This window comes from Oncorhynchus gorbuscha, linkage group LG09 (assembly GCF_021184085.1).
Source record: "Oncorhynchus gorbuscha isolate QuinsamMale2020 ecotype Even-year linkage group LG09, OgorEven_v1.0, whole genome shotgun sequence".
Classification (NCBI taxonomy): Eukaryota; Metazoa; Chordata; class Actinopteri; order Salmoniformes; family Salmonidae; genus Oncorhynchus; species Oncorhynchus gorbuscha.
This window is the reverse complement of record NC_060181.1, coordinates 24,382,687-24,409,048: the sequence shown is the minus strand read 5'-3', so window position 1 is coordinate 24,409,048 and position 26,362 is coordinate 24,382,687. Positions and strand designations below refer to the sequence as shown.

At 42.5% G+C, this 26,362-nt stretch overlaps 3 protein-coding genes across 3 annotated transcripts; 1 reads left to right on the top strand and 2 right to left on the bottom strand.

The window, feature by feature from the left end:
* The first annotated feature begins 854 nt into the window (after window positions 1–854).
* Window positions 855–11,701, top strand: LOC124042736 (c-Myc-binding protein-like). The gene is made up of 5 exons (XM_046360838.1): window positions 855–1,039; window positions 1,362–1,434; window positions 1,617–1,665; window positions 11,078–11,198; window positions 11,445–11,701. The coding sequence occupies exons 1-5, from the start codon at window positions 1,025–1,027 to the stop codon at window positions 11,487–11,489; spliced, it is 303 nt and encodes a 100-aa protein (XP_046216794.1). The 5' UTR covers window positions 855–1,024; the 3' UTR covers window positions 11,490–11,701.
* A 1,670-nt stretch (window positions 11,702–13,371) lies between these two features.
* On the bottom strand, window positions 13,372–14,936 carry LOC124042734 (gap junction alpha-9 protein-like). Its single transcript, XM_046360837.1, has one exon. The coding sequence runs from the start codon at window positions 14,932–14,934 to the stop codon at window positions 13,372–13,374; it is 1,563 nt and encodes a 520-aa protein (XP_046216793.1). The 5' UTR covers window positions 14,935–14,936.
* A 7,821-nt stretch (window positions 14,937–22,757) lies between these two features.
* LOC124043298 (akirin-1-like) lies at window positions 22,758–26,132 on the bottom strand. Its single transcript, XM_046361747.1, has 5 exons — window positions 25,709–26,132; window positions 25,008–25,154; window positions 24,561–24,692; window positions 24,252–24,323; window positions 22,758–24,156 (listed from the first exon to the last, which is right to left on the bottom strand). The coding sequence occupies exons 1-5, from the start codon at window positions 25,908–25,910 to the stop codon at window positions 24,146–24,148; spliced, it is 564 nt and encodes a 187-aa protein (XP_046217703.1). The 5' UTR covers window positions 25,911–26,132; the 3' UTR covers window positions 22,758–24,145.
* Between the last annotated feature and the right edge of the window lie 230 nt (window positions 26,133–26,362).

Sequence of the window (26,362 nt, the reverse complement as noted above, 5' to 3'; positions counted from 1 at the left end):
GGAACAAAGTCTCATTGTTGTCTGGCAAATATTGTACATCTAATAAGGTGAAAGAAGTATTATACAAACTCATTCATAGAATCTACCCTGTAAAGACCTTTATTACACACAGATTCAAAACAGCTATTGATAACAAATGTGTATTTTGTGGTTGTGACCCAGAAACTCTTTTGGGACTGTTCTTATGTCAGAATATTTTTGAGTGCGTTAGAGTATTTTATTTTAAAAGAAACTACAATTGATATTAATTTGTGAGACTCTAATATTATGTTTTATTTTTATCCAAATTAACCTTCATTGTTAATTTGTTTATTTTTCATACAAGATTCTTTATTCATAAAATGAAGTGGGCGAAGAACAAACCTATCTTCACATTGTTTGAGATAGGATTGAAATATTTAGAAATGATCAGTAAGTGTAAAAACAAAAAAGCAATATGTACACTTTTTGTCAAATTGAAAATGTATCTCGATATGTAACACCCCTGTCTATGTACTCTTGTTTGTATATTTCTGTTTTTGTATTTGTTTTGTTCATAATAATAATAATTTATTTTAAAAAATGACAAAATGACCAGCCGGCTTGGGCAGCAACCCTAGATTTGTGTCGGGACTATATCTTGTGGAATAATTCAATGGTATGAATAAATAAAAATACAACAAATTAATCATAGTTTTAGCAATCGTAACCTTACCACGGTGGAAGGGAGCAGGCAGGGTATATTCATTACGTCTCGCAACGGAAACCGTTTACCGTTTAAGAACTAAACGGAAGCAAACAGAAAACGGAACAAAACGGGGAGGGTCCTACCACAATTTGTCCAATAGAAACTCTAATTTTCGCTGTAAAACGTTTTCCCTTTGGAGTGAACCGTTTCTGTTGCAAAACGTTATGCAACAGATGAGACATTTTGCAAAAGAATCTGCGTAATGAATACAACACATGCTTAGTTTTTTGATAAATATTTCCAGCTGTAGGTAGTTTACTTATCTTCATAACGCAACATATTTGGTCGCCAGGCACAATGTCCTATTACAGAGTAAGTATACAAAACCTTTCTTCAATTAACTTCATACGAGTGGTTTGAAGATATCGCTTTCATATCCTGTGTTTTCACTTGTTATCGTAGTTTTAGCTAACGTTACCTGCATTAATGTATTACTTTAACTTTCACGCTTTATTGGCTAGCTTGTTTAGTAGTTAGTTTTCAAACTTCATGGTCAACCAAACATATTTGTATTCTGCTTGCTGACTGCCCGGAAACAGTCAAGTAACTGAAGTAGTAAGCTAGTTGCTGCAAATGGACAACGTTTGTTTTGTTACAGCCTTTTAAAATGTCTTTTCTTTATTGTTTCTTTCAGGGTTCTGAATCTAAGAGGGAACAATTTCGAAGGTATCTCGAAAAAGCGGGTGTTCTTGACACTCTCACCAATGGTAGGTCTTTCAGAAATTCAAGGACATTACTGCCACAATGCATAGACTATGTATGCATATAGCCATTGTCTGTGTGAGAAACTTTGTTTTTGTTTTACTTTTTCTTTTAACTGTAAACACTTGCAAAGGCTGTGTAAACGTAGTATCTTTGAGTTCCATAACCACAGTCCTGCTGTTTGCAGTGTTGGTGGCCCTATACGAAGAGACAGAGAAACCTAATAATGCTTTGGAGTATCCTTTTGTCTTGGTTTGGTAATACTCCAAATTGATATAACAGAAGCTTCTTAAACTAACTGATCTTATTGATGGTTCCTGTCATTTTTATTTCATTTGTGATGAGAGATGCATGTATGTAGAACAAACATGCATCTCTGACAAAGGCTCTATTTGTGGTATTTCTATCTGCACAGGTCAAGAATGTTTTCGTACTGAACATGGCCCATGTAGGCCTAGTCATTGGGTGGGGAAATTACCTTGACCAAAGTCTGACTACAGCCCCCCCGCAACTCGGTCAAGGGTAGAGTTTGTCTACATCACAAAATCCGCATCTACAATTGTGGTTGTGCATGCGATGTCTTTAAAATCTCCATCCCTAACTATAACGTTTTCTGACAAGATATAATTGCCAAAGGGGGTGTAGTTAGCCTGCAGAGTTCTGTCATACTATCCAGGTCTGTGCCCAAACAATTTGAGCTTCTACTTTAAAAAATACACCTTTCCAGAAACAATTCTCTCACCGTTGCCACTTGTTATAGACCCCTTCAGCCCCCAGCTGTGCCCTGGACACCATATGTGAATTGATCGGGCCCCCATCTATCTTCAGAGTTCGTACGGTTAGGCGACCTACACTGGGACATGCTTAACACCCCGGCCGTCCTACAATCTAAACTAGATGCCCTCAATCTCACACACATTATCATGGAACCTACCAGCTACAACCCTCAATTCGTAACCATGGGCACCCTTTTAGATATCATCCTGACCAACTTGCCCTCTAAATACACCTCTGCTGTCTTCAACCAAGATCTCAGCGATCACTGCTTCATTGCCTGTGTGTGTAATGACCAGCGGTCAAACGACCACCCCTCATCACTGTCAAACGCTCCCTAAAACACTTCAGCGAGCAGGCCTTTCTAATCAACCTGGCCAGGGTATCCTGGAAGGATATTGACCTCATTCCGTCATTAGAGGATGCCTGGGTTCTCTTCAAAAGTGCTCTCCTCACCATCTTAAATAAGCATGCCACATTCCAAAAAAATTAGAACTAAGAACATATACAGCCCTTGGTTCACTCCAGACTTGACTGCCCTTAACCAGCACAAAAACATCCTGTGGCATTCTGCATTAGCATTGAATACCCCCCACAATATGCAACATTTTGGAAGTCAGGAACCAATATACAGTTAAGAAAGCTAAGGCTAGCTTTTTCAAACAGAAATTTGCTTCCAGTAGATCTGACTAAAAAACGTTTTTGGACAATATAAAGTCCATGGAGAATAAGAGCACCTTCTCTTAGCTGCCCACTGTACTGAGGATAGGAAACACTGTCACTACTAAAGGTCGACCGATTAATCGGAATAGCTGATTTAATTAGGGCTGATTTTTGAAGTTTTCATAACAATCGGAAATGGGTATTTTTGGACACCGATTTCGCCGATATAAAATAAAAAAAATTATACACCTTTTATATATCCTTTATTTAACTAGGCAAGTCAGTTAAGAACACATTCTTATTTTCAATGACTGCCTAGGAACGGTGGGTTAACTGCCTTGTTCAGGGGCAGAATGACATATTTTTACCTTGTCAGCTCGGGGATTCAATCTTGCAACCTTACAGTTAACTAGTCCAACGTTCTGATTACATTGCGCTCCACGAGGAGACTGCCTATTATGCGAATGCAGTAAGAAGCCAAGGTAAGTTGCTAGCTAGCATTAAACTTATCTTATAAAAATCAAATCAATCATAATCACTAGTTAACTACACATGGTGGTTGATATTACTAGTTTATCTAGCGTGTCCTGCATTGCATATAATCTATGCGGAGCGTATTCCTGAAAAAGGACTGTCTTGCTCCAATGTGTACCTAACCATAAACATCAATGTCTTTCTTAAAATCAATACACAAGTATATCTTTTTAAACCTGCATATTTAGTTAATATTGCCAGCTAACCTGGCTCATTGTGAACTCTGTGAAGACTCTCTTCCTAACAAAGACAGCCAACTTCGCCAAATGGGGGATGATTTAACAAAGGCGCATTTGAGAAAAAAGCACAATTGTTGCACGACTGTACCTAACCATAAACCTCAATTCCTTTCTTAAAATCAATACACAGATGTATGTATTTTTAAACCTGCATATTTTGCTAAAAGAAATCCAGGTTAGCAGACTATTATCCAGGTGAAAATGTGTCACTTCTCTTGCATTCATTTTACGCAGAATCAGAGTATATGCAACAGTTTGGGCCGCCTAATTTACCAGAATTTTACATAACTTAACATTGAAGGTTGTGCAATGTAACAGGAATATTTAGACTTAAACGTCTAGTTTGAGATATTCTCCGGAATCGACCATATTAATGACCTAAGGCTCGTACTTCTGTGTGTTATTAAGTCTGATTTGATAGAGCAGTCTGACTGAGCGGTGGCAGTCAGCGGTAGGCTCGTAAGCATTCATTCAAACAGCACTTTTGTGCGTTTTGCCAGCAGCTCTGCTTCAAGCATTGTGCTGTTTATGACTTCAAGCCTATCAACTCCCGAGATTAGGCTGGTGTAACCGATGTGAAATAGCTAGCTAGTTAGCGGGGTGCACGCTAATAGCGTTTCAAACATCACTCTCTCTGAGACTCTGCATGAGTAACGATGCTTCCAGGATGGCTGACTGTGTTCCTGGTTCAAACCCAGGTAGGGGCGAGGAGTGGGACTGAAGCTATACTGTTACACTGGCAATACTAAAGCGCCTATAAGCACATCCAATAGTCAAAGGTATATGAAATACAAATGGTATAGAGAGAAATAGTCCTATAATAACTTCAACCTAAAACTTCTTACCTGGGAATATTGAAGACTCGTGTTAAAAGGAACCACCAGCTTTCATATGATCTCATGTTCTGAGCAAGGAACTTAAACGTTAGCTTTTTTACATGGCACATATTGGACTTTTACTTTCTTCAACACTTTGTTTTTGCATTATTTAAACCAAATTGAACATGTTTCATTATTTATGAGGCTAAATTGATTTTATTGATGTATAATATTAAATTAAAATAAGTTTTCATTCAGTATTGTTGTAATTGTCATTATTACAAATAAATAAAAATTGTCCGATTAATCGGTATCGGTTTTTTTTGGGGGTCCTCCAATAATCGGTATCGATCGGCGTTGAAAAATCATATTCGGTCGACCTCTAGTCACTACTGATAAATCCCGATAATCCATCATTTCAATGAGCATTTTTCTACGGTTGGCCATACTTTCCACTTGGCTACCCCTACCCTGGCCAACATCTCAGCACCCCCTGCAGCAGCTTTCCCAAGCCCCCCCTGCTTCTCCTTCACCAAAATCCAGACAGCTGATGTTCTGAAAGTGGAAAAATCTGGATCCCTACAAATCAGCTGGACAAGACAATCTGGGCCCTTTCTAAAATGATCCACCGGTCATCCCCCTCTTCAAAGGGGGAGACACACTAGACGCAAACTGTTAGACCTATATCCATCCTGCCCTTCTAAAATCTTTTCCATTTTGAATCCCACCGTACCTTCTCCAAGATGCAATTTGGTTTCCGAGCTAGTCATGGGTGCACCTCAGCCACTCTCAAGGTCCTAAACGATATCATAACCGCTATCAATAAAATACAGTATGGTGCAGCCGTCTTCATCAACCTGGCCAAGACTTTCGACTCTGTCAATCACTGCATTCTTATCGGCAGACTCCATAACCTTGGCTTCTCAAATCACTTCCTTGCCAATTTCACAAACTACAGAGTTCATTGTGTCAAATTGGAGGGCCTGTTGTCCGGACCTCTGGCAGTCTCTATGGGGGTGCCACAGGGTTAAATTCTTGGGCCGACTCTTTTCTCTGTATATATCAATTATGTTGCTCTTGCAGCGAGTGATTCTCTGCTCCAACTCTACGCAGACGACACCATTATGTATACATCTGGCCCTTCTTTGGACACTGTTCTAACAAACCTCCAAATGAGCTTCAACGCCATAACACTCCTTCCGTGGCCTCGAATTGCTTTTAAATGCTGGTAAAACTAAGTGCATGCTCTTCAACCGATTGCTGCCCGCACCCTCCCGCCTAACTAGCATCACTACCCTGGACAATTCTGACTTTGAATACGTGGACAACTACAAATACCTGGGTGTCTGGTTAGACTAAACTCTCCTTTCAGACTCACATTAAACATCTCCAATCCAAAATGAAATCTAGAATCGGCTTCCTATTTCGCAACAAAGCCTCCTTCACTCATGCTGCCAAACACCCTCGTAAAACGGACTATCCTACTGATCCTTGACTTCGGCGATGTGATTTACAAAATAGGCTCCAACACTCAGCAAATTGGATGCAGTCTGTCACCGTGCCATCCGTTCTGTCACCAAAGCCCCATATACTACCTACCACTGCGACCTATATACTCTCGTTGGCTGGCCCTCACTACATATTTTATTTTATTTTTATTTCACCTTTATTTAACCAGGTAGGCAAGTTGAGAACAAGTTCTCATTTACAATTGCGACCTGGCCAAGATAAAGCAAAGCAGTTCGACAGATACAACGACACAGAGTTACACATGGAGTAAAACAAACACAGTCAATAATACAGTATAAACAAGTCTATATACAATGTGAGCAAATGAGGTGAGAAGGGAGGTAAAGGCAAAAAAGGCCATGGTGGCAAAGTAAATACAATATAGCAAGTAAAACACTGGAATGGTAGTTTTGCAATGGAAGAATGTGCAAAGTAGAAATAAAAATAATGGGGTGCAAAGGAGCAAAATAAATTAATTAATTAAATAGTTGGAAAAGAGGTAGTTGTTTGGGCTAAATTATAGGTGGGCTATGTACAGGTGCAGTAATCTGTGAGTTGCTCTGACAGTTTGTGCTTAAAGCTAGTGAGGGAGATGAGTGTTTCAGAGATTTTTGCAGTTCGTTCCAGTCACTGGCAGCAGAGAACTGGAAGGAGAGGCGGCCAAAGAAAGAATTGGTTTTGGGGGTTTTGGGGGTGACCATATACCTGCTGGAGCGTGTGCTACAGGTGGGAGATGCTATGGTGACCAGCGAGCTGAGATAAGGGGGGACTTTACCTAGCAGGGTCTTGTAGATGACATGGAGCCAGTGGGTTTGGCGACGAGTATGAAGCGAGGGCCAGCCAACGAGAGCGTACAGGTCGCAATGGTGGGTAGTATATGGGGCTTTGGTGACAAAACGGATTGCACTGTGATAGACTGCATCCAATTTGTTGAGTATGGTATTGGAGGCTATTTTGTAAATGACATCGCCAAAGTTGAGGATTGGTAGGATGGTCAGTTTTACAAGGGTATGTTTGGCAGCATGAGTGAAGGATGCTTTGTTGCGAAATAGGAAGCCAATTCTAGATTTAACTTTGGATTGGAGATGTTTGATATGGGTCTGGAAGGAGAGTTTACAGTCTAACCAGACACCTAAGTATTTGTAGTTGTCCACGTATTCTAAGTCCGAGCCGTCCAGAGTAGTGATGTTGGACAGGCGGGTAGGTGCAGGTAGCGATCGGTTGAAGAGCATGGATTTAGTTTTACTTGTATTTAAGAGCAATTGGAGGCCACGGAAGGAGAGTTGTATGGCATTGAAGCTTGCCTGGAGGGTTGTTAACACAGTGTCCAAAGAAGGGCCGGAAGTATACAGAATGGTGTCGTCTGCGTAGAGGTGGATCAGGGACTCACCAGCAGCAAGAGCGACCTCATTGATGTATACAGAGAAGAGAGTCGGTCCAAGAATTGAACCCTGTGGCACCCCCATAGAGACTGCCAGAGGTCCGGACAGCAGACCCTCCGATTTGACACACTGAACTCTATCAGAGAAGTAGTTGGTGAACCAGGCGAGGCAATCATTTGAGAAACCAAGGCTGTCGAGTCTGCCGATGAGGATGTGGTGGTTGACAGAATCGAAAGCCTTGGCCAGATCAATGAATACGGCTGCACAGTAATGTTTCTTATCGATGGCGGTTAAGATATCGTTTAGGACCTTGAGCGTGGCTGAGGTGCACCCATGACCAGCTCTGAAACCAGATTGCATAGCAGAGAAGGTATGGTTAGATTCGAAATGGTCGGTAATCTGTTTGATGACATGGCTTTCGAAGACCTTAGAAAGGCATGGTAGGATAGATATAGGTCTGTAGCAATTTGGGTCAAGAGTGTCCCCCCCTTTGAAGAGGGGGATGACCGCAGCTGCTTTCCAATCTTTGGGAATCTCAGACAACACGAAAGAGAGGTTGAACAGGCTAGTAATAGGGGTGGCAACAATTTCGGCAGATCATTTTAGAAAGAAAGGGTCCAGATAGTCTAGCCCGGCTGATTTGTAGGGGTCCAGATTTTTCAGCTCTTTCAGAACATCAGCAGAACGGATTTGGGAGAAGGAAAAATGGGGAAGGCTTGGGCGAGTTGCTGTTGGGGGTGCAGTGCTGTTGACCGGGGTAGGAGTAGCCAGGTGGAAAGCATTGCCAGCCGTAGAAAAATGCTTATTGAAATTCTCAATTATGGTGGATTTATCAGTGGTGACAGTGTTTCCTATCTTCAGTGCAGTGGGCAGCTGGGAGGAGGTGTTCTTATTCTCCATGGACTTTACAGTGTCCCAGAACTTTTTTGAGTTAGTGTTGCAGGAAGCAAATTTCTGCTTGAAAAAGCTAGCCTTGGCTTTTCTAACTGCCTGTGTATAACGGTTTCTAGCTTCCCTGAACAGCTGCATATCACGGGGGCTGTTCGATGCTAATGCAGAAAGCCATAGGATGTTTTTGTGTTGGTTAAGGGCAGTCAGATCTGGGGAGAACCAAGGGCTATATCTGTTCCTGGTTCTAAATTTCTTGAATGGGGCATGTTTATTTAAGATGGTTAGGAAGGCATTTAAAAAAAATATCCAGGCATCCTCTACTGACGGGATGAGATCAATATCCTTCCAGGATACCCCGGCCAGGTCCATTAGAAAGGCCTGCTCGCTGAAGTGTTTCAGGGAGCGTTTTACAGTGATGAGTGGAGGTCGTTTGAGTGGTCGTTTTAGTGGTCTTCCTAAGCCAGGATTCAGACACAGCTAGAACATCCGGGTTGGCAGAGTGTGCTAAAGCAGTGAATAGAACAAACTTAGGGAGGAGGCTTCTAATGTTAACATGCATGAAACCAAGGCTATTACGGTTACAGAAGTCATCAAAAGAGTGCCTGGGGAATAGGAGTGGAGCTAGGCATTGCAGGGCCTGGATTCACCTCTACATCGCCAGAGGAACATAGGAGGAGAAGAATAAGGGTACGGCTAAAAGCAATAAGTATTGGTAGTCTATAACGTCTGGAACAGAGAGTAAAAGGAGGTTTCGGGAGGCGATAAAATAGCATCAAGGTATAATGTACAGACAAAGGTATGGTAGGATGTGAATACAGTGGAGGTAAACTTAGGTATTGAGTGATGAAGAGAGAGATATTGTCTCTAGAAACATCATTGAAACCAGGAGATGTCATTGCATGTGTGGGTGGTGGAACTAATAAATTGGATAATGTATAGTGAGCAGGACTAGAGGCTCTACAGTGAAATAAGCCAATAAACACTAACCAGAATAGCAATGGACAAGACATATTGACATTAAGGAGAGGCATCCTTAGTCGAGTGATCAAGAGTCCAGAGAGTGGAGTGGTTGGTTTCGGGGTCAAGGCGATTTAGACAGCTAGCCAGGACATCCGTAGCAAGCTAGCATAGGAAGGGGGTCTGTTAGCCACCTCTTGCGTTCCGTCAGTAGATTAGTGGGGTTCCGTGTGGTAGAGGGAATTAGTCCAAATCACACAACAAAAATAAAATAAAAACAATAGATATAGTTATAGAGGCCCAAGAATAAACATAATAATAATAATAAAAATAAATAAATTGTCCGATTGTCTATTCTGAGAGCAGCTGGTAAGACAGCTAACGGTTAGCAGGCCGCAGATGGGCGTTCAGGTAACGTTGAGACGGAGGAGCCAGCCGGATCTCCTTCGGGTAGACAACGTCGGCAGTCCAGTTGTGAAGGCCCGGTGGGGCTCCGTGTAGGCAGTAAAACGGGTCCGGATAGGTGACTGCAGCCCAGGAGTGATTTACGGAGCTGGCTAGCTCCGGAGTAATTGATGTTTGCTCCGGAATCGACGAGAGCAGATAGACACACGGATAGCAGCTGGCTAGCTGTGAGATCCGGGAATGAATGTCCAGAGAGCAGTTGAAATCCAAGGACATGGGGAGAGAAATTGGTCCGGTATGTTCCGTTCCGAGCCGCGCTGCGCCGTACAAAACTGGCGATAGATTTTCAAGCTAAAGGATAGCTGATGACCACAAACCGTGGTTAGCTGAATACTAACGATTTGCCAGTAAAGAAGCTAACTAGCTTCTGAGCTAGCTTCTAGCTAGCTCCTGGCTAGCTCCTGGCTAGCTTCTGGCTAGCTTCTTGGAGGATTGCAGATTTGAGGTAAATAATACTTATTTATAAATATAAATTGGTGAGGCGGGTTGCAGGAGAGTTTTGAAGATGAGTTGATGGAAAATAAAAAAATGTATGTGAAAAAAAGTTGTTATACACACACACACACACACACACACACACACACACACACACACACACACACACACACACACACACACACACACACAGCAACTAGGGGGGTAAAGCTCTGCCTTATCTCAGCTCACTGGTCACCATAACACCCACCCATAGCACGTGCTCCAGCGGTTATATTTCACTGGTCACCCCCCACCTTTCCTTCCAGTTCTCTGCTGTCAATGACTGGAATGAATTGCAAAAGTCACTGAAGCTGGAGTCTAACTTTAAGCATCAGCTGTCAGAGCAGCATACAGATAATAATATAATATAATAATAATAATATATGCAGATCACTGTACCTGTACACAGCCAATCTCTAAATAGCACACCCAACTACCTCATCCCCATGTTATTACTTACCCTCTTGCTCTTTTGCACCCAAGTATCTCTACTTGCACATCATCTGCACAGCTATCACTCCAGTGTTAATGCTAAATTGTAATTGTCGCCTCTATGGCCTATTTATTGCCTACCTCCCCACTCTTCTACATTTGCACACACTGTACATATATTTTTCTATTGTGTTATTGACTGTACTTTTAACTCTTTTGTTTTTGTTGCTTTATCTTGGCCAGGTCACAGTTGTAAATGAGAACTTGTTCTCAACTGACCTACCTGGTTAAAAAAAGGTTAAATAAAAAAATAAGAGTTTAGAATGTGCCAGTGGCTGGTCTAGTGGTAGAGCTGCTACCCCTAGACCACACATTGCCTCTGGAAGAGAACTCTGTCACATTCCATTCTATGCTCCATTCTATGCACCATCAGCTCTATCTCATCTCAATAACTTATTCACTGTATCTAACAACAAGGGAGTTAGAATAGCCTTCACCTAAACACAGCTTTCTAAAGCATCACCTTGGTGTGGAGACAGCAGATGCCGAGACCATCCGTTTGGGGGTGTCTGAGCTACATCAGAAGTGTGATCTGCTCATGGAGGAAAACAAAGAACTCAGAAACAGGGTAAGCAGCATTGCTGGATAATTAAATATTTTTCCTGAATTGCAAAGGGTGGTTTCAGGACACTGATTTAGCCTAGGCTTGGACTAGAAAGCATTTTCAATCGAGTTTTATTTTTAAATGTTTTTGTCCCTGCCTTTAAGTCCAGTCCTACGCTTAATCTTTGTCTGGGAAGCCATCCCAAATGCCCGAAAATGTAAAATATTGGTACCTTGCAAATAGCTGAATTTGCTCTACCTTGTTTTATAGCTTCTGCAGTATGAACCAACACCTGAGGATGGAGCAGCGGAGTAATGTAGTTGGTTGAATGATTATTTTCACTGTTTGGAAGGGGCGCTTAATGTAAAGCCATCATTTCTTTATAGTGTGTGTGATATATATATATATAACACTTCATTATTAAGGCAATGTAATTTTGTTTAAGTAGTAAATGTGGCTTCTTTGTACAGGCACCTCCTTTGTTACCATTATCTCCAATTTCAGTCAATAAATACTCTTGCAGGAAATATTTCTCATGGAATTTATTTTAGTTGATTTACATTTTACAGTATCTATACTGAACAAAAATATAAATGTAATGATTTTACTTACATTTCATATAAGGAAATCTGTCAATTGAAATTCATTAGGCCCTAATCTATGGATTTCACTTGACTCTGAAGCTCTAATCAGAATTAGTTTTTCCCCACGGAAAGGCTTTGTTACAGACAGACATACTCCTCAGCACCCCTCTCAGACGATCCCGCAGGTGACTTAAGCCGGATTCAGAGGTCCTGGGCTGGCGTAGTTACATGTGGTCTGCGGTTGTGAGGCCGTTTGGACGTACTGACAAATTCTCTAAAATGACAGAGGCAGCTTATGGTAGAGAAATGAACATTAAATTCACTGGCAACAGCTCTAGTGGACATTCCTGCAGTCAGCATGTCAATTGCACTTGAGACATCTGTGGCATTTGTCCCCAGCACAAGGTGCACTGGTGTAATAACCATGCTCACTAACAGGGATGTAAACCAACTTATGTTCAACATTTGAGCGAAATAAGCTTTTTGTGAGTTTGGCAAATTTCAGGGATAAAAAAAAAAAATCAGCTCATGAAACACGGGACCAACACTACATGCTGCGTTTAAAAAATATATTTTTGTTCAGTTTAGATGGAACTCCCAACAACTGATACTTGCCCCTTATTTCAATGCCCCTAAAATAGTAGACATTACTGCTTCTAACCTGTGGTAGGGTTTAAAATGTGTTTAAGTCAATGTTCTTGCCTGTCTCTGTTTGGATTGATATTTTAACCCATACCGTAGGGAAATTATTAGATTCATTTAAGAAATTCAAGAATATTTGTACTTTATTTTAGAGGAAGTTATACAATTGTGAAAACGAATCAATGTTCAGTAAAAATACATTAAAAAAATATATAATCCCCTACCACAGCACCATAAATATAATTTACATTGTCAAATGATCAGTGGGCTTTGGGCCACAATATCAATGCTATTTGAGGACATCTGCAGTAATCCGACTTGGGGGGGGGGGGGGGGGAAACTAGTTGAGTAATATGCAACTAGTTTATTATTCTTTAGCCAAATTCCTTGTAGTAGTGTGTTTTCAATTACAGTTAAACTCTAACTGTATTTTATTATAGTGAATAGTATTGAATACATTTGACCAGTACATCATGAGCAAAGAAACGATTAATTGAACTGATACTAAAATGGATCGTAATGTCGCTGACAAAATATCCTGATTAGTTTGATAGCTAGTGAACTCCAGCTACCAATTTCAACTGGGGAAAGTCAAATTCTGAACTGAATTTTAAAAAGTGCAATACCACAGACTAAATACTCTTTGTTCATTACTACAAAATGCACCTCTTTTTATGGTACAGTATATTTAACAAAAAAGCAATGCTGTAAACATGGCACTGGCGGGGCTATACTTTTTCGTTCAAACAGTTTTATCCTGCTTCAAGGTGTAGTTCACTATTTTACAACTTGATGTTAGTTCTTCACCGTGAAAGTAGTGGATCAAGAGAAACTGTAAATCTTTAAACAGCCATTACCAACCTCAATTAATTTTAGCCATCAAAAGCTAATAATCAATGGAAGTGATGGGGGAATGTGAGCATAGCCTAACACTAACAGTTTCTTGTGAAATGAGTTTAATAGCCTAACTCTTAGATCTGCAGGTCGCCTGGTGCTCGTCTGCTTGTGGCGTTACTTGCCAATGACATATGGCGGTTGGGAGAGCAGACAGGAGGACTGTTGCCATCATGGCTGTGCCGGGACGCAGACCTCAGCTCTCCTATTGAGTCTGGGCTATGAGGTCTGCTCATTCTCTTGAGGTCCGGCTTAGAGAAGGCCCTGGCTCGGCTGGCAGCTAAGCTGCAGCGTGGTTTCATTCTTATTGTCCCAGGGTAGGAGTCCCCACTATTTGAGCCATTCCCTTCCACCACTGTGGAACAGTTCCATGGGGCACTGACCCGTCGTGGTTTCCTCACAATGACCGACAGGGTCGGACATGAGAAGGCATCTACCCCGGGGTACTCGGAGCCCTGTGAATTGAAGCCCACATGGTGGGGGAGATGGGCGAGAGGATCTACGTGGCGGGCGAGAGGATCTACGTGGCGGGCGAGAGGATCCATGACAAGGTCCTCTGGCTGATCCACATAGGGAGACCGAGTCATCTCACTGCTGGTGTTTGAGTTGCTGTTGTGCTCAGTAGGACTTGGCAACACTCCCTCCTTACTGTCTGTATTGTGGCTGTCAGTACCTGGTTTGACTCCAGGGTCCCCCTGAATGGGAACAAAGGCAGAAGAGGCATTGAGGGGATATGTGGATCCATTACCCTGCTTCTCCAGCAGGAATGTGTACCCACTCTGTGCTGTGTGGATAGTAGGCTTGGGGCCCACAGAGGTGGCCCCCATGTTAACCTGTTGCACAACAGAGTTTCTTTTGGACTTGCTAACATGGTAGTCATCCATGTCATCCTTGAGATGTGTTTGATAGGCCAGGATGCCCTTCTTGAGCTTCTTGTAGCTCAGGTGCATGATCTCCAAGAGGCTGAGGAAGAGGGACACTGCGGCGATGCCCTGCATGAACATCATGAATATGTTTTTTTCCGTGGGCCTGGAGACAAAGCAGTCCACCACATTTGGGCAGGGCTCCCTCTTGCACTTAAATAGAGGGTCCAGGTGGTGGCCATAAAGGAGGTACTGGCACAGCATGAAGCCCACCTCCACCACAGACCGAGTGATGATGTGGGCCACGTAGGTCTGTAGCAGGGACCCCCTCAGTGGGGCCTTGTTGAGCTTCCCCAGATCCAGTTGTCTCATCTCCCTCTCGATAAGTCTCCGCACCTCAATCAGCTCCACTTCCACCGCCTCCAGCTCCCGACGCAGAGCCGCCTTCTTAGTGTGACGCGTCTTCTCCAGAGCTCGCAGCTGGTAGATGGCGTGGCCCATGTAAACCAGAGAGGGCGAGGAGACGAAGATGACCTGGAGAACCCAGTAGCGGATGAGAGAGATGGGGAAGGCTCGGTCGTAGCACACATTGCGGCACCCTGGCTGTTCTGTGTTGCAGATGAAGTCGGCCTGCTCATCGTTCCACACACCTTCTGCAGCAACGCCAAGTGCTAGCATCCGGAAGATGAAGAGGATGGTCAGCCAGGTCTTTCCCACCATGGTAGAGTGGATATGCACTTCCTCCAAGATCCCACCGAGGAAGTTCCAATCTCCCATCTTCACAGGGGTTTTGCTTATTGACGGAAAAGGTCTTTGTTACTTAAAAAGTAGAGACAATATGGAAATGGAATGTCAAAGTTAAGTGTATGGTGAGGTCAATAATAATACATAGCACAATGTTCAAAGAATTCCTGGCTTCATTTGATTATGAATTAGTATTGATGATAATGACTCATTACAATGATTGGTAATTGGATAAAAAATATAGAATATGAATAATTAGCCTGCCATTGATTCAGGTGTATTGGACAAAAAAATTAATTGGGACATGTGTAATGGATATAGGAGACGAAAGCAGCGGGAAGTAGTTTGGGGTGCCTGCGCTGAAGACTTTTATATCGGTCCACTAATATAAGACTAGTAAAGGCCTAGTGCATTACCTTTATTTTTTTACAACTAAATGCATTTGGGTGTTTAACAGCATTTGTAAGTCTGATAATTATCTGTACAAAATAATTTATCTGATAATACTTGTGGAATATGAAAGTACTTAAGATGTTTTCCAGTTTCTTGAATTACTTTGTAAATGCAAATGATTTCTATGTGGAAACTGAAATGGTCTATTCATTCCTTTTCCATTTTAGTAGCTGCTCTTATCCAGAGCAATTTACAGTAGTATGTTCATGCTGGTCGCCCATGGGAATCGAACCCACAACCCTAGCATTGCAAGTTCTCTGCTCTACCAACTGAGCCACATCGCATCAAAAACAACTTGTTTTTCTTCATGCTCAGTCTAAAGGTACAAACCTAGATGAACAGCCTTTTTATATGAATTTGTTTGTAAGGATGGTAAATTAATTCTGCTCAAAAAGTAGTTGTTTTCCATGTTATTTGATCAAGAAAAATATTTAATTTGACGAATGTTGTCTGTCCATAATTTTGCACCTTTTGATGTAAATGTTTGAGGACAGGGTTTTATTGTTTCTGGATTGCATTAGAATGACAATCGCAGAGAATGGGACAGGGCAAAAATGATTAGAATATGGCAAATATCAGTACATTTTTGCATTCTATCCATGCTTGCTTTCCAGTGCCAGCTGAGACATGAAATAGATAGGCTGTCGACAATTTATTTATGCGCAATTTGTCTAATTGGCTGATGGAAACACTTCAATGGAAACACTATGACGTCATTACGTCCAGCTGTTTTCGTCAACACAATAGTTAAATGGCAACACCCTAGCAGGCAATTGCCGCATCGATTTTCTATGCGAACTTAAATGTCGAAAATCGCTGGACAAGTTAATGGAAACATGATCATTTGTCCTAATTATAATGATAATATAATAATTAGTTAACACAATATCAAATAAAATGATCATCAATAACATTAAGCTGTTATATCATTCATATTTAGCATATTTGCAGACCAGTTAATTGCATAATTTACAAGTTACGGAGAAAAAAAATCAATGAGAATGACAATCATCAAAATGTAGTTCTCTTTGAGAGTTTAAGTCAGAAGGCCTCTGCTGGGAAAATAATGTATTCATATGTTAAAACTCAATCTAAAATAACACAAACGTACCTTTCATTTGGGAAATAAGATGTACATAAACAAACGTTTTACCAAAATATTCGTAGGTTCGATGCAGTCCCGTGCTCATTGTCAATATCTTTATTTATCAGAAAAAAATGCATATGCCCTCATTAACGATGGGCTACAATCCCGACCCTGATGAAATGAAAACAAAATAAAAACCAGCCTGTGGCTTTAGTTGGTAAGAACTATATAGGCTGCCAAGATAAATCAATTGTACTATTTGTCGTTTACCTTGCAGCTGTATGCATAGACTGCGGGTGGTGGGGGGCCCTGTGCGTCATCGGGCGATGGGGGGACCGTCAAAATATTCAATAGTTTTTCTATTTGAGGCTGCTCCTAGAGGACCTACAACCATGGTGACCTTCGGTGGCGCTCTGCCCGGTGATGCCTGTGGAATATGTTTTGTGTATGGTACACCGACACTGAGCCAGAGCATCGCCCCCAGTAGCTCTGACTGCATGTCGGAGGGGTTCCTGTAGTTACATAAAACATCTACAAAGTCAAATATACTGTGTCTGAATTGGATTAACTAGCCTGCCGGTGGTTACTAAAAGTGATGCCTACTTTGGGAACAAGTAGAAAACAATTAGAAACAACCCCATCCTCAATTCAAAGTGTTTTGAATATCTCCTCTCGAATGTGTACTCTTCTTAATTAATGTATTTCAATTCTAGTAGTTGGTCAGGATTATGTTGCAGAATTAATCAATTTGGAGAATGATAGTTCAGTCAAACTCATCTCAACAAACTACTGTGTTGGTACAATTTTTTACACATTCTACAATTGTTATGTTTCATAGTGAGACAGACTGAACAGGAAAGCTCATTTTCTTTCATTCATCCATGGGGTAGCTGTATTGCACAATACCTGTCAACCATTTTCTCAGTTTGTTGCCCAAGGCAATGATAGCCACACACCATCAATCAATGAGCTTCAGAATGAACCGCTGAAACCTACAACCATACAGTAAAGCATATTCAATTTTTTTTGTACATTTCCCAAACACAATTTAACACAATTGTCACGAACCGGCTCAAAGCCGGTAACAAAGGGAGACAACGTGGAGATAAGGAGTAGCAAAATATATATTTATTAACCAAAGCAACTAAGTGTAATATACAATGGTGTGTGTGTAATCAGTAGTGTAACTGAGTGTTTTGCATGCATGAATGTGATAATGCAGGGTGATGAAAGGTGCCAAAACAAAACAAACAAAAGGTCACCAAGAACCACAACACAATCTACAAAAGGTGTCTGCATGGAGAGAGTCTCTTCCATGAATGTGGAAGAGGTCTATTTATCCTGGGAGACACCTGGCCCAGGTGTTTCCGATGTAGCTGACGACCCTCTCAACGCCCACCGGCATCCTAATAAGGAAACAAGAACAAAGACAGAATACGGCAGACAGTGGGAGGGTCGTCACATTCCCCCCCATAAAACCGGGGACCAACAAGGACCCCGGAACAACATACCAGCCTCTGCGTCCCAAAGTGACACAGGCCTCTGCGTCCCAAAGTGACACAGGCCTCTGCGTCCCAAAGTGACACAGGCCTCTGCGTCCCAAAGTGACACAGGCCTCTGCGTCCCAAAGTGACACAGGCCTCTGCGTCCCAAAGTGACACAGGCCTCTGCGTCCCAAAGTGACACAGGCCTCTGCGTCCCAAAGTGACACAGGCCTCTGCGTCCCAAAGTGACACAGGCCTCTGCGTCCCAAAGTGACACAGGCCTCTGCGTCCCAAAGTGACACAGGCCTCTGCGTCCCAAAGTGACACAGGCCTCTGCGTCCCAAAGTGACACAGGCCTCTGCGTCCCAAAGTGACACAGGCCTCTGCGTCCCAAAGTGACACAGGCCTCTGCGTCCCAAAGTGACACAGGCCTCTGCGTCCCAAAGTGACACAGGCCTCTGCGTCCCAAAGTGACACAGGCCTCTGCGTCCCAAAGTGACACAGGCCTCTGCGTCCCAAAGTGACACAGGCCTCTGCGTCCCAAAGTGACACAGGCCTCTGCGTCCCAAAGTGACACAGGCCTCTGCGTCCCAAAGTGACACAGGCCTCTGCGTCCCAAAGTGACACAGGCCTCTGCGTCCCAAAGTGACACAGGCCTCTGCGTCCCAAAGTGACACAGGCCTCTGCGTCCCAAAGTGACACAGGCCTCTGCGTCCCAAAGTGACACAGGCCTCTGCGTCCCAAAGTGACACAGGCCTCTGCGTCCCAAAGTGACACAGGCCTCTGCGTCCCAAAGTGACACAGGCCTCTGCGTCCCAAAGTGACACAGGCCTCTGCGTCCCAAAGTGACACAGGCCTCTGCGTCCCAAAGTGACACAGGCCTCTGCGTCCCAAAGTGACACAGGCCTCTGCGTCCCAAAGTGACACAGGCCTCTGCGTCCCCCAAAGTGACACAGGCCTCTGCGTCCCAAAGTGACACAGGCCTCTGCGTCCCAAAGTGACACAGGCCTCTGCGTCCCAAAGTGACACAGGCCTCTGCGTCCCAAAGTGACACAGGCCTCTGCGTCCCAAAGTGACACAGGCCTCTGCGTCCCAAAGTGACACAGGCCTCTGCGTCCCAAAGTGACACAGGCCTCTGCGTCCCAAAGTGACACAGGCCTCCTCCCAAAGTGACACAGGCCTCTGCGTCCCAAAGTGACACAGGCCTCTGCGTCCCAAAGTGACACAGGCCTCTGCGTCCCAAAGTGACACAGGCCTCTGCGTCCCAAAGTGACACAGGCCTCTGCGTCCCAAAGTGACACAGGCCTCTGCGTCCCAAAGTGACACAGGCCTCTGCGTCCCAAAGTGACACAGGCCCCAAAGTGACACAGGCCGTGCGTCCCAAAGTGACACAGGCCTCTGCGTCCCAAAGTGACACAGGCCTCTGCGTCCCAAAGTGACACAGGCCTCTGCGCCTCTCCCAAAGTGACACAGGCCTCTGCGTCCCAAAGTGACACAGGCCTCTGCGTCCCAAAGTGACACAGGCCTCTGCGTCCCAAAGTGACACAGGCCTCTGCGTCCCAAAGTGACACAGGCCTCTGCGTCCCAAAGTGACACAGGCCTCCTCCTGCCCAGACCTCAGCAACCTTTGCGCATAGGAAGCAATATTTAAGAGGAAAAAAGAACACAAGACCAGGAGGGAACAGACAGGAAAGATAGAACATGACAACCCGAAACAATGGTCAGTCACGTAAACATTCAGGAACATGGCACAAAAGACCAACAGCTACAAACTCCAACGAAAAGAACATCAGGGTCCTTAATTTTTACAACTCCCAACGATTCATAGTCACTTCCAACGATTCATAGTCACTTCCAACGATTCATAGTCACTTCCAACGATTCATAGTCACTTCCAACGATTCATAGTCACTTCCAACGAAACAGAATTTCACTAATTTCAATCATTTAAGCTTGTAGTGTTCAGCGATCTTCTACAGCTGTTCTTAAGTACATAATTCTAACAGGTCCTCTGATGGAAAGCGAATGAACTTGTATACATGAGAGACACCATAGTCATAAGTAAATAATCTTGCTCAACTCCTCTGCTGAGCACATCAGACCACAACCAGAGAAATGACAATCACCCTGAGCACCACAGAAGAGAGATGAGATACAGAGCTTCCCCAAAACCTACAATAACTCAACCCTAGTCTTCGTGCAGATTTGCGGGGGGTATTTACGCACTGTAGCCCGCTGGCAAAGAAATAGAACTCCCCAGCATGCTGGAAAATTCCACCAAGCCACTGATGTGCCCCCGAGACAACTGCTCAGTCCACAGACACCACACAAAAATAACAAACATTTAACCATGCCCAACATGTCCAAAATTGAAACACATCGCTAAGCCTGAGGGGAAAAAGGCTATAGCTCCGGGTAGCAAGTTCCACAACCCTACCCAAATCTCCTACCGAGGTACACAGCCGATTTACTCACCTCTGACTGACTTCCCAACAGAAAGTAGAACAAGTTTCCAGGCTAGGCAAGGCCTGGAAACTAACCATTATACTCTCTCCAACGCAGCACACAAACCAAACAACAAAGGCAACCAATACTGGACCGATCACATTCAAACACAATATGCAAACCAAACACATACCTCCACGGTCTCCCAAACCAATTGTTCAAAGATCCCGGACGAGCACCCCACTTGTCACGAACCGGCTCAAAGCCCATAACGTGGAGATAAGGAGTAGCAAAATATATATTTATTAACTAAAGCAACTAAGTGTAATATACAATGGTGTGTGTGTAATCAGTAATGTAAGGGAGTGTTTTGCATGCATGAATGTGATAATGCAGGGTGATGAAAGGTGCCAAAGCAAACAAACAAACGGCCACCAAGAACCACAACACAATCTACAAAAGGTGTCTGCATGGAGAGAGTCTCTTCCAAGAATGTGGAAGAGGTCTATTTATCCTTGGAGACACCTGGCCCAGGTGTTTCCCATGTAGCTGACGACCCTCTCAACTCCGCCCACCGGCATCCTAATAAGGAAACAAGAACAAAGACAGAATACGACAGACAGTGGGAGGGTCGTCACAACAATACTGGCACATAATCATGGAGATATCAATGCTACAGGTTTCAAACCTGCCATAAAGACAGGCTGCAATTGATTGTATTTTGTTTAACACAACTGTCCACATATAATTTATCTTACCTTGTTCTGCAATGTCAAGCTGCTTGTAAACATATTTAGAAATATTTATCTATCTTCCACCTCCAATTAAAGTGATATTTCTAGTCATAGTTGATCCTCAAAACAAATGTATTCTATCCCAATCATTTATTCCACTGGCTTTTAAAGTATTTTTTTTATGTGTGTTTTTGTTCTACATTGTTATTTTTAGTATTACATTGTTATTGATTACTGCATTGTTGGGTTTAGAGCTTGCAAGAAAGGCATTTCACTGTAGTGCAGGTGACATTTACTTGAAACTAAAATTTGAATCCCACACCAATATTTTTTATTTTTTTAAAGTGCTTGGATATTGGATGAAATGTGGGGAATTATAAATGAAACATGTGATGTACACAACTTTTAGTGTATATACATATTATAAATAGCATTTAATCACAAATGTACTATAAAAGACTGATTCTAATATGTACAGTATAAAAACTAAGATAATTCTGGCTTGTCACAGCCTCTTGCTGCAACCTCACTGTCACCATTTGTTCACTTCATAATTCAAGGGATTTGGGTCTGGGGCCTATATTTTTGTCTCTTAGTTGCTCTTCACATGTACAAGTCCAAGTGAATGTGTGTCATACTATATGAGAGCATTTCTACAATGGCACACTACACTTTTGGATCAATACATTTTCTCCGTCCTGAGGATCAATAGGTTATGTCCGATTTCATACATGGATGACTCCATGAATCAAATGAATATGGTCACCCCAGCTATTGCATGTTTTTTAAATTCTATTTATAGGAAATTAATGGGTATGGCTTGTTGGCAGGTTTGATTTTGTTGACTGCCCGGTGGCCTATTAATACTGCTTGAAGCAGCCAATCCAGGCCCTTTTTGAGTTTCAATGAGGTAAGAGCACCCTATTATGCAATTTATGTGTGTGAAAAAAGGCTGCCTCAAGGCTGGCTCTCTTTGCTACTGAAATATGGTAAAGCCATATGAACATTTGAAGTTTCTGTACATGAAGTTTGTCTGGATGTCGCTGTCTGTTTTAGCTTAATCTACTATTGTTATTCTCTTACAGAGCTCGCAGCTTGTAGTCCTAAAAAACGGAAATGAGTTAGCATTTTCTACCCGTTTCATTGGCCATTCCTGTTGGGGAAATGAATGTGGTTTTGAGATAAAAGCTGAAAATAAGGTCTCTATGATTGTGTTTACAAACCTTTTCAGTGTTAATCCAAAAACCATACAGAAACATATCCCCATAGGGTTTGGCCAATGAGTCATGGAAGAGTTAGCGCCTACAAAAAACCATTAATATTGCAGCTTTGGAGTGGTCTAAAACAGAAATTGATATGCGTATAGCTCAAATGTGAGTTTCCTGTTGTGTAAATTGTAAAGAAAACAAGCCTGAAAACTAGGAATTTTCTCTCCCTGTTACCAATTGTTCAGCAATCAGAACTGTGTACTTGGACAGTATATTGAATGTATTCCACGCTTTTGATATTCATATTTCATGGTCTGATATTCTCCATAACTATGAACAATGTGCTTTATACTACTCAGAATGGCCAGTGTGGCCCCCTGGTACTCCATTTGCTACAATGTAACACCTGTGTGACATACTCTCACAAGAATTACATTCAAAATGATTCCCTTCAAATCAAGTATTTATTCAATGTTATAATTGTGTTCAACAAAACTGACCTTAAAACACAGTTAGGACACTATTTTTGTAAAGATTCAGGGTATTATTTTGGTAAAAATGTGATAGAGCTTCTTGTACAGCAGAGAGCAACTCAATCCACAACACAACTGGAGAATAAAAAATAAATCAAATGGCATGTGCTAATGGTAGGCAGTTTATGCAGACAGTTTACATTTGAATGGTTAAAATCTGTTCTTTCGACTTCAACCCATCCATTAAGGCGTACATTCCCTGTATTCAGTGGTGTGATGTAACACAACGTAATCCCTCCTCACCAAATCACAGAACACACCACCTATACTACAGGGTCACCTAACTAAACTCTCCCCCAAAAAAATCAGACAGTAAACTCATTTGATATAAAAATCACAAGTAATCATTCAATAAATCAAATATACAAAAAGAGAGTACATAGGGCCAGCTACAGAATAAAAACATTGCGCATGCCTCCACTCATTGTAGTTCCATTACAAACCTCAAGGGCCCAGGTATATTGTAGCCAATTCAGGGGGAGGGGTAGCCATTTCACCAAGAGAGCCAAACCTTTTGATGAGGTTGCTAGGTATTGGGTTAAGGTCACTACCAGAATCAAGTCTATACAGATGTTTTATTCCAAACCAAGAGGTGACTGCAGTTTCACACATTTCAGCCTCCATTTTTTGCTGGCCTATAACAAAAACCCTCATCCAGTCTATCCCTGTAAGAAGGATCATAACCAATAAACAATTGAGCCCTTTCATCCATGTTTGGTTCTTGGGAGTAATAGCGTGCATATTTTACAAAGAGCACAGTATACCGACACACACTCTGTGTTGGCATCTCCTCAATTGCAGCATAATCTGGTAGAATGTCTAAGAAGAACCCTAAAATATGTAAAACAAGGGTATCACCCAAAACAACTCTGTACAAAATATGTATAAAAGAAAAGCAAAACTGCAATTGACTGTAGTACACAAGTTCCACTGTATAATATTATACAATTTACATAAAGCACAAATAACTTTCATTTCTCAAATCAAAAGAACCACCTTTTCAAGTATGTTTTGTGAAAATAAAAATAAAATGTAAAAAGGCATGTAGGGTTAAATGCTGCAGCAGTGAGTTTTGGCAGGTTAAATTGAACAGTGACGTCAGCCCAGCTTCCTACAACCCTTGAAAAGGAAAGTCCACTATCCACCTCCGAAAGAGCACATCCACACAAGTACAGTACAACTCAGACTCAGAATATTGAGTGTTTTAAAAGGAAATTCATGTCACTGAAGTAGTGAAGAAAAACTTTGAGATTGAATGCAGCAGTCTTGAGGTGAGCGCAGGTAGCTTACTGTTAAGAGTTCATGAGACATCTGAAAAATAGAAACAAAATGTTGATTAAAACGGGCACGGGGGGGGGCGAGGATAAAAAGTTTGTGTGTGTTTTTCGATTATCGTTGGAACTCACAGCTGGAGGGTCTAGCGCTATATTGTCGCATGATCTGGTCATGTGTGAACTTCACAAACGATTCATATTGTTCTGGGAAGGAACCAAAAACATAAATGACCTACGAGTCATCATACCATGAGATGGCCCGTATTCATAAAGCGTCTCAGAGTAGGAGTGCCGATCTAGGATCAGTTCGCCCATGTTAATGTAATATTATTCATTATGATCCAATAGGCAAAACAGATCCTAGATCAGTGGCGCTCCTACTCTGAGATGCTTTATGAATACGGGCCCATATCTGTAATAAGGAAGTCAGAGTCAGCATACCCGCCAGCTTAGTGTTCAGGATCTGTTCATACTCTTCACAGATGGTCTCCTCGTGGTCCTTGAGGATTCGCTCACACAGGGAGCCTACCTGGCGCAATGTGAAGCAGGGCTGGTCCCTCTTCATAGACACTCCTGGGGAAACCATAACATGACAAGGAATGAGCTTTTGTCTGACAACTGCATACACAATCTGGTTAAAAAAGATACGCCCAATTAGGTCTGGTTTTACTTCTGCAAGAGTTGAGACATTGAGAATAAACAACAAATGCAAAGGTGAGTGTGAGTTATCTTTTCTTAAGAATTTTACTTTGTGGCTCTTCTTCCCCACACCACAAACAAGAGACAGCACGGTGAGTTGACTGTTATTCACCCTTATAGTAAGTTTATTCGTAATCAGATGCTGACAGCATCTTCAGCTTGGTGAGGGCGAACTGCTTGAAAACAGACCTGATGGGGAGCTTGGTGCCATGAAACCAGAGCTTTGTCCTGGGCCATCACTTGGAGTCTGGGACTCACTCTGGTTGAAGGCCTCCTCAAGTTGGCACCGTCGCTGGTAACGGCTGTATTCTTGCCTAAGATTCTGGACGATCTGCTCTGTGGATGGAAAAACAACTAAAGTCAGCTTAACAGGGTAGGCTTACCCTGGAAAGGATGTTTCCTCAGGCAAACAGCCCAGGCCTCACATCTATATTGTGTGTGACGAAGCATGAAACATGGTCACATAGCCATGCACCCAATCAACCTATCAACCACATGATCAACTTGGTACCTGGATGGAAGCATGAATGATTTCCTAGCCAGGTATCATCAACTTGAAGCTACGCTGTTATACAGGATAACTATGTTAGTTACAATCTGGACTGGGTTCATTCTGGACAACTAGAAAGTGGGTAACGTTAGTTAGCTATGCCCATCTAGAACATCATGTTAGTTTTGCTTCAATGTTTGGCCTACTAACTACAACCTGTAAATCGGGTTCATTATTAGATAGCCTGCTAAATGATATCTATCTAGCTGACGTTAATGTCTGATCTCATATTTTACTATTCGCTACTTTCAGCCACTGCACTGGCGCTAGCTAGCTACAATGGCCACCATCTAACGTTAGCTAATTAAAATTTAAAAAAATATTCAGGCAAACAAGTAACCTGGGGTAAGTCTATGTTCTCCTCCACAAGTTGATTGGGGAGACATCGAACTGTCACCGGTAGCAGAAAGCAGGTTACACCGCTTTGGCGAGGGGTTGACTGGGGTCCCTGGCAGAGGGTTGCACCTTCGCCGTTTTGGAGATTGAGGGCTGTGAAGGGCCTCAAACTCAATTGAACGCTTCAAAGTAGCTCCGCACGCCATGCTAGCTAATTTAGTCCAGAAAACAATGTTTTTCGGTCAGCAAAAAATCCGGATAGCTACTAATAGCGAGTAAATGAAGGTTATCAGTTTGTCCGTCTTGTGCTTTCCTATGTTCTTATATCTTGCCGGTGTCTGGGAAATCGCTTATTCGCTAACACAGGCTTCGGCTAAATAAAAACGTTCAAGGGGCGTCTTCTTCCCTCGAGTGTAATGTATGATGTCACACCTTTTACTTGCCTTTACCGCCACCCACTGCACTGGGATGAGAAGAGGCTTTACATTTTTTTAAACACTAGGCAAGTCAGTTAATTAAGAACAAATTGTTATTTTCAAAGACGGCCTAGAAACAGTGGGTTAACTGCCTTGTTCAGGAGCAGAACGATATTTTTTTAGTGTGTGTGGCAGGCTTACAATGATGGCAAAAGAGAGTGCACTGACCCTGGTGCTAGAGA

Excerpts from the sequence above, each read along its gene's own strand:
- LOC124042736 (XM_046360838.1), top strand. Across the intron at positions 1,666-11,077 it reads AAACCTAATAATGCTTTGGA|CTTTCTAAAGCATCACCTTG; the intron begins GTATCCTTTTGT and ends ACCTAAACACAG. Across the intron at positions 11,199-11,444 it reads ACAAAGAACTCAGAAACAGG|CTTCTGCAGTATGAACCAAC; the intron begins GTAAGCAGCATT and ends CTTGTTTTATAG.
- LOC124042734 (XM_046360837.1), bottom strand. The coding sequence starts at position 14,934 with ATGGGAGATTGGAACTTCCTCGGTGGGATCTTGGAGGAAGTGCATATC.
- LOC124043298 (XM_046361747.1), bottom strand. The coding sequence starts at position 25,910 with ATGGCGTGCGGAGCTACTTTGAAGCGTTCAATTGAGTTTGAGGCCCTT. Across the intron at positions 24,693-25,007 it reads GGCACCAAGCTCCCCATCAG|GAGTGTCTATGAAGAGGGAC; the intron begins GTCTGTTTTCAA and ends TGGTTTCCCCAG. Across the intron at positions 24,324-24,560 it reads CCTGAACACTAAGCTGGCGG|AACAATATGAATCGTTTGTG; the intron begins GTATGCTGACTC and ends GTTCCTTCCCAG.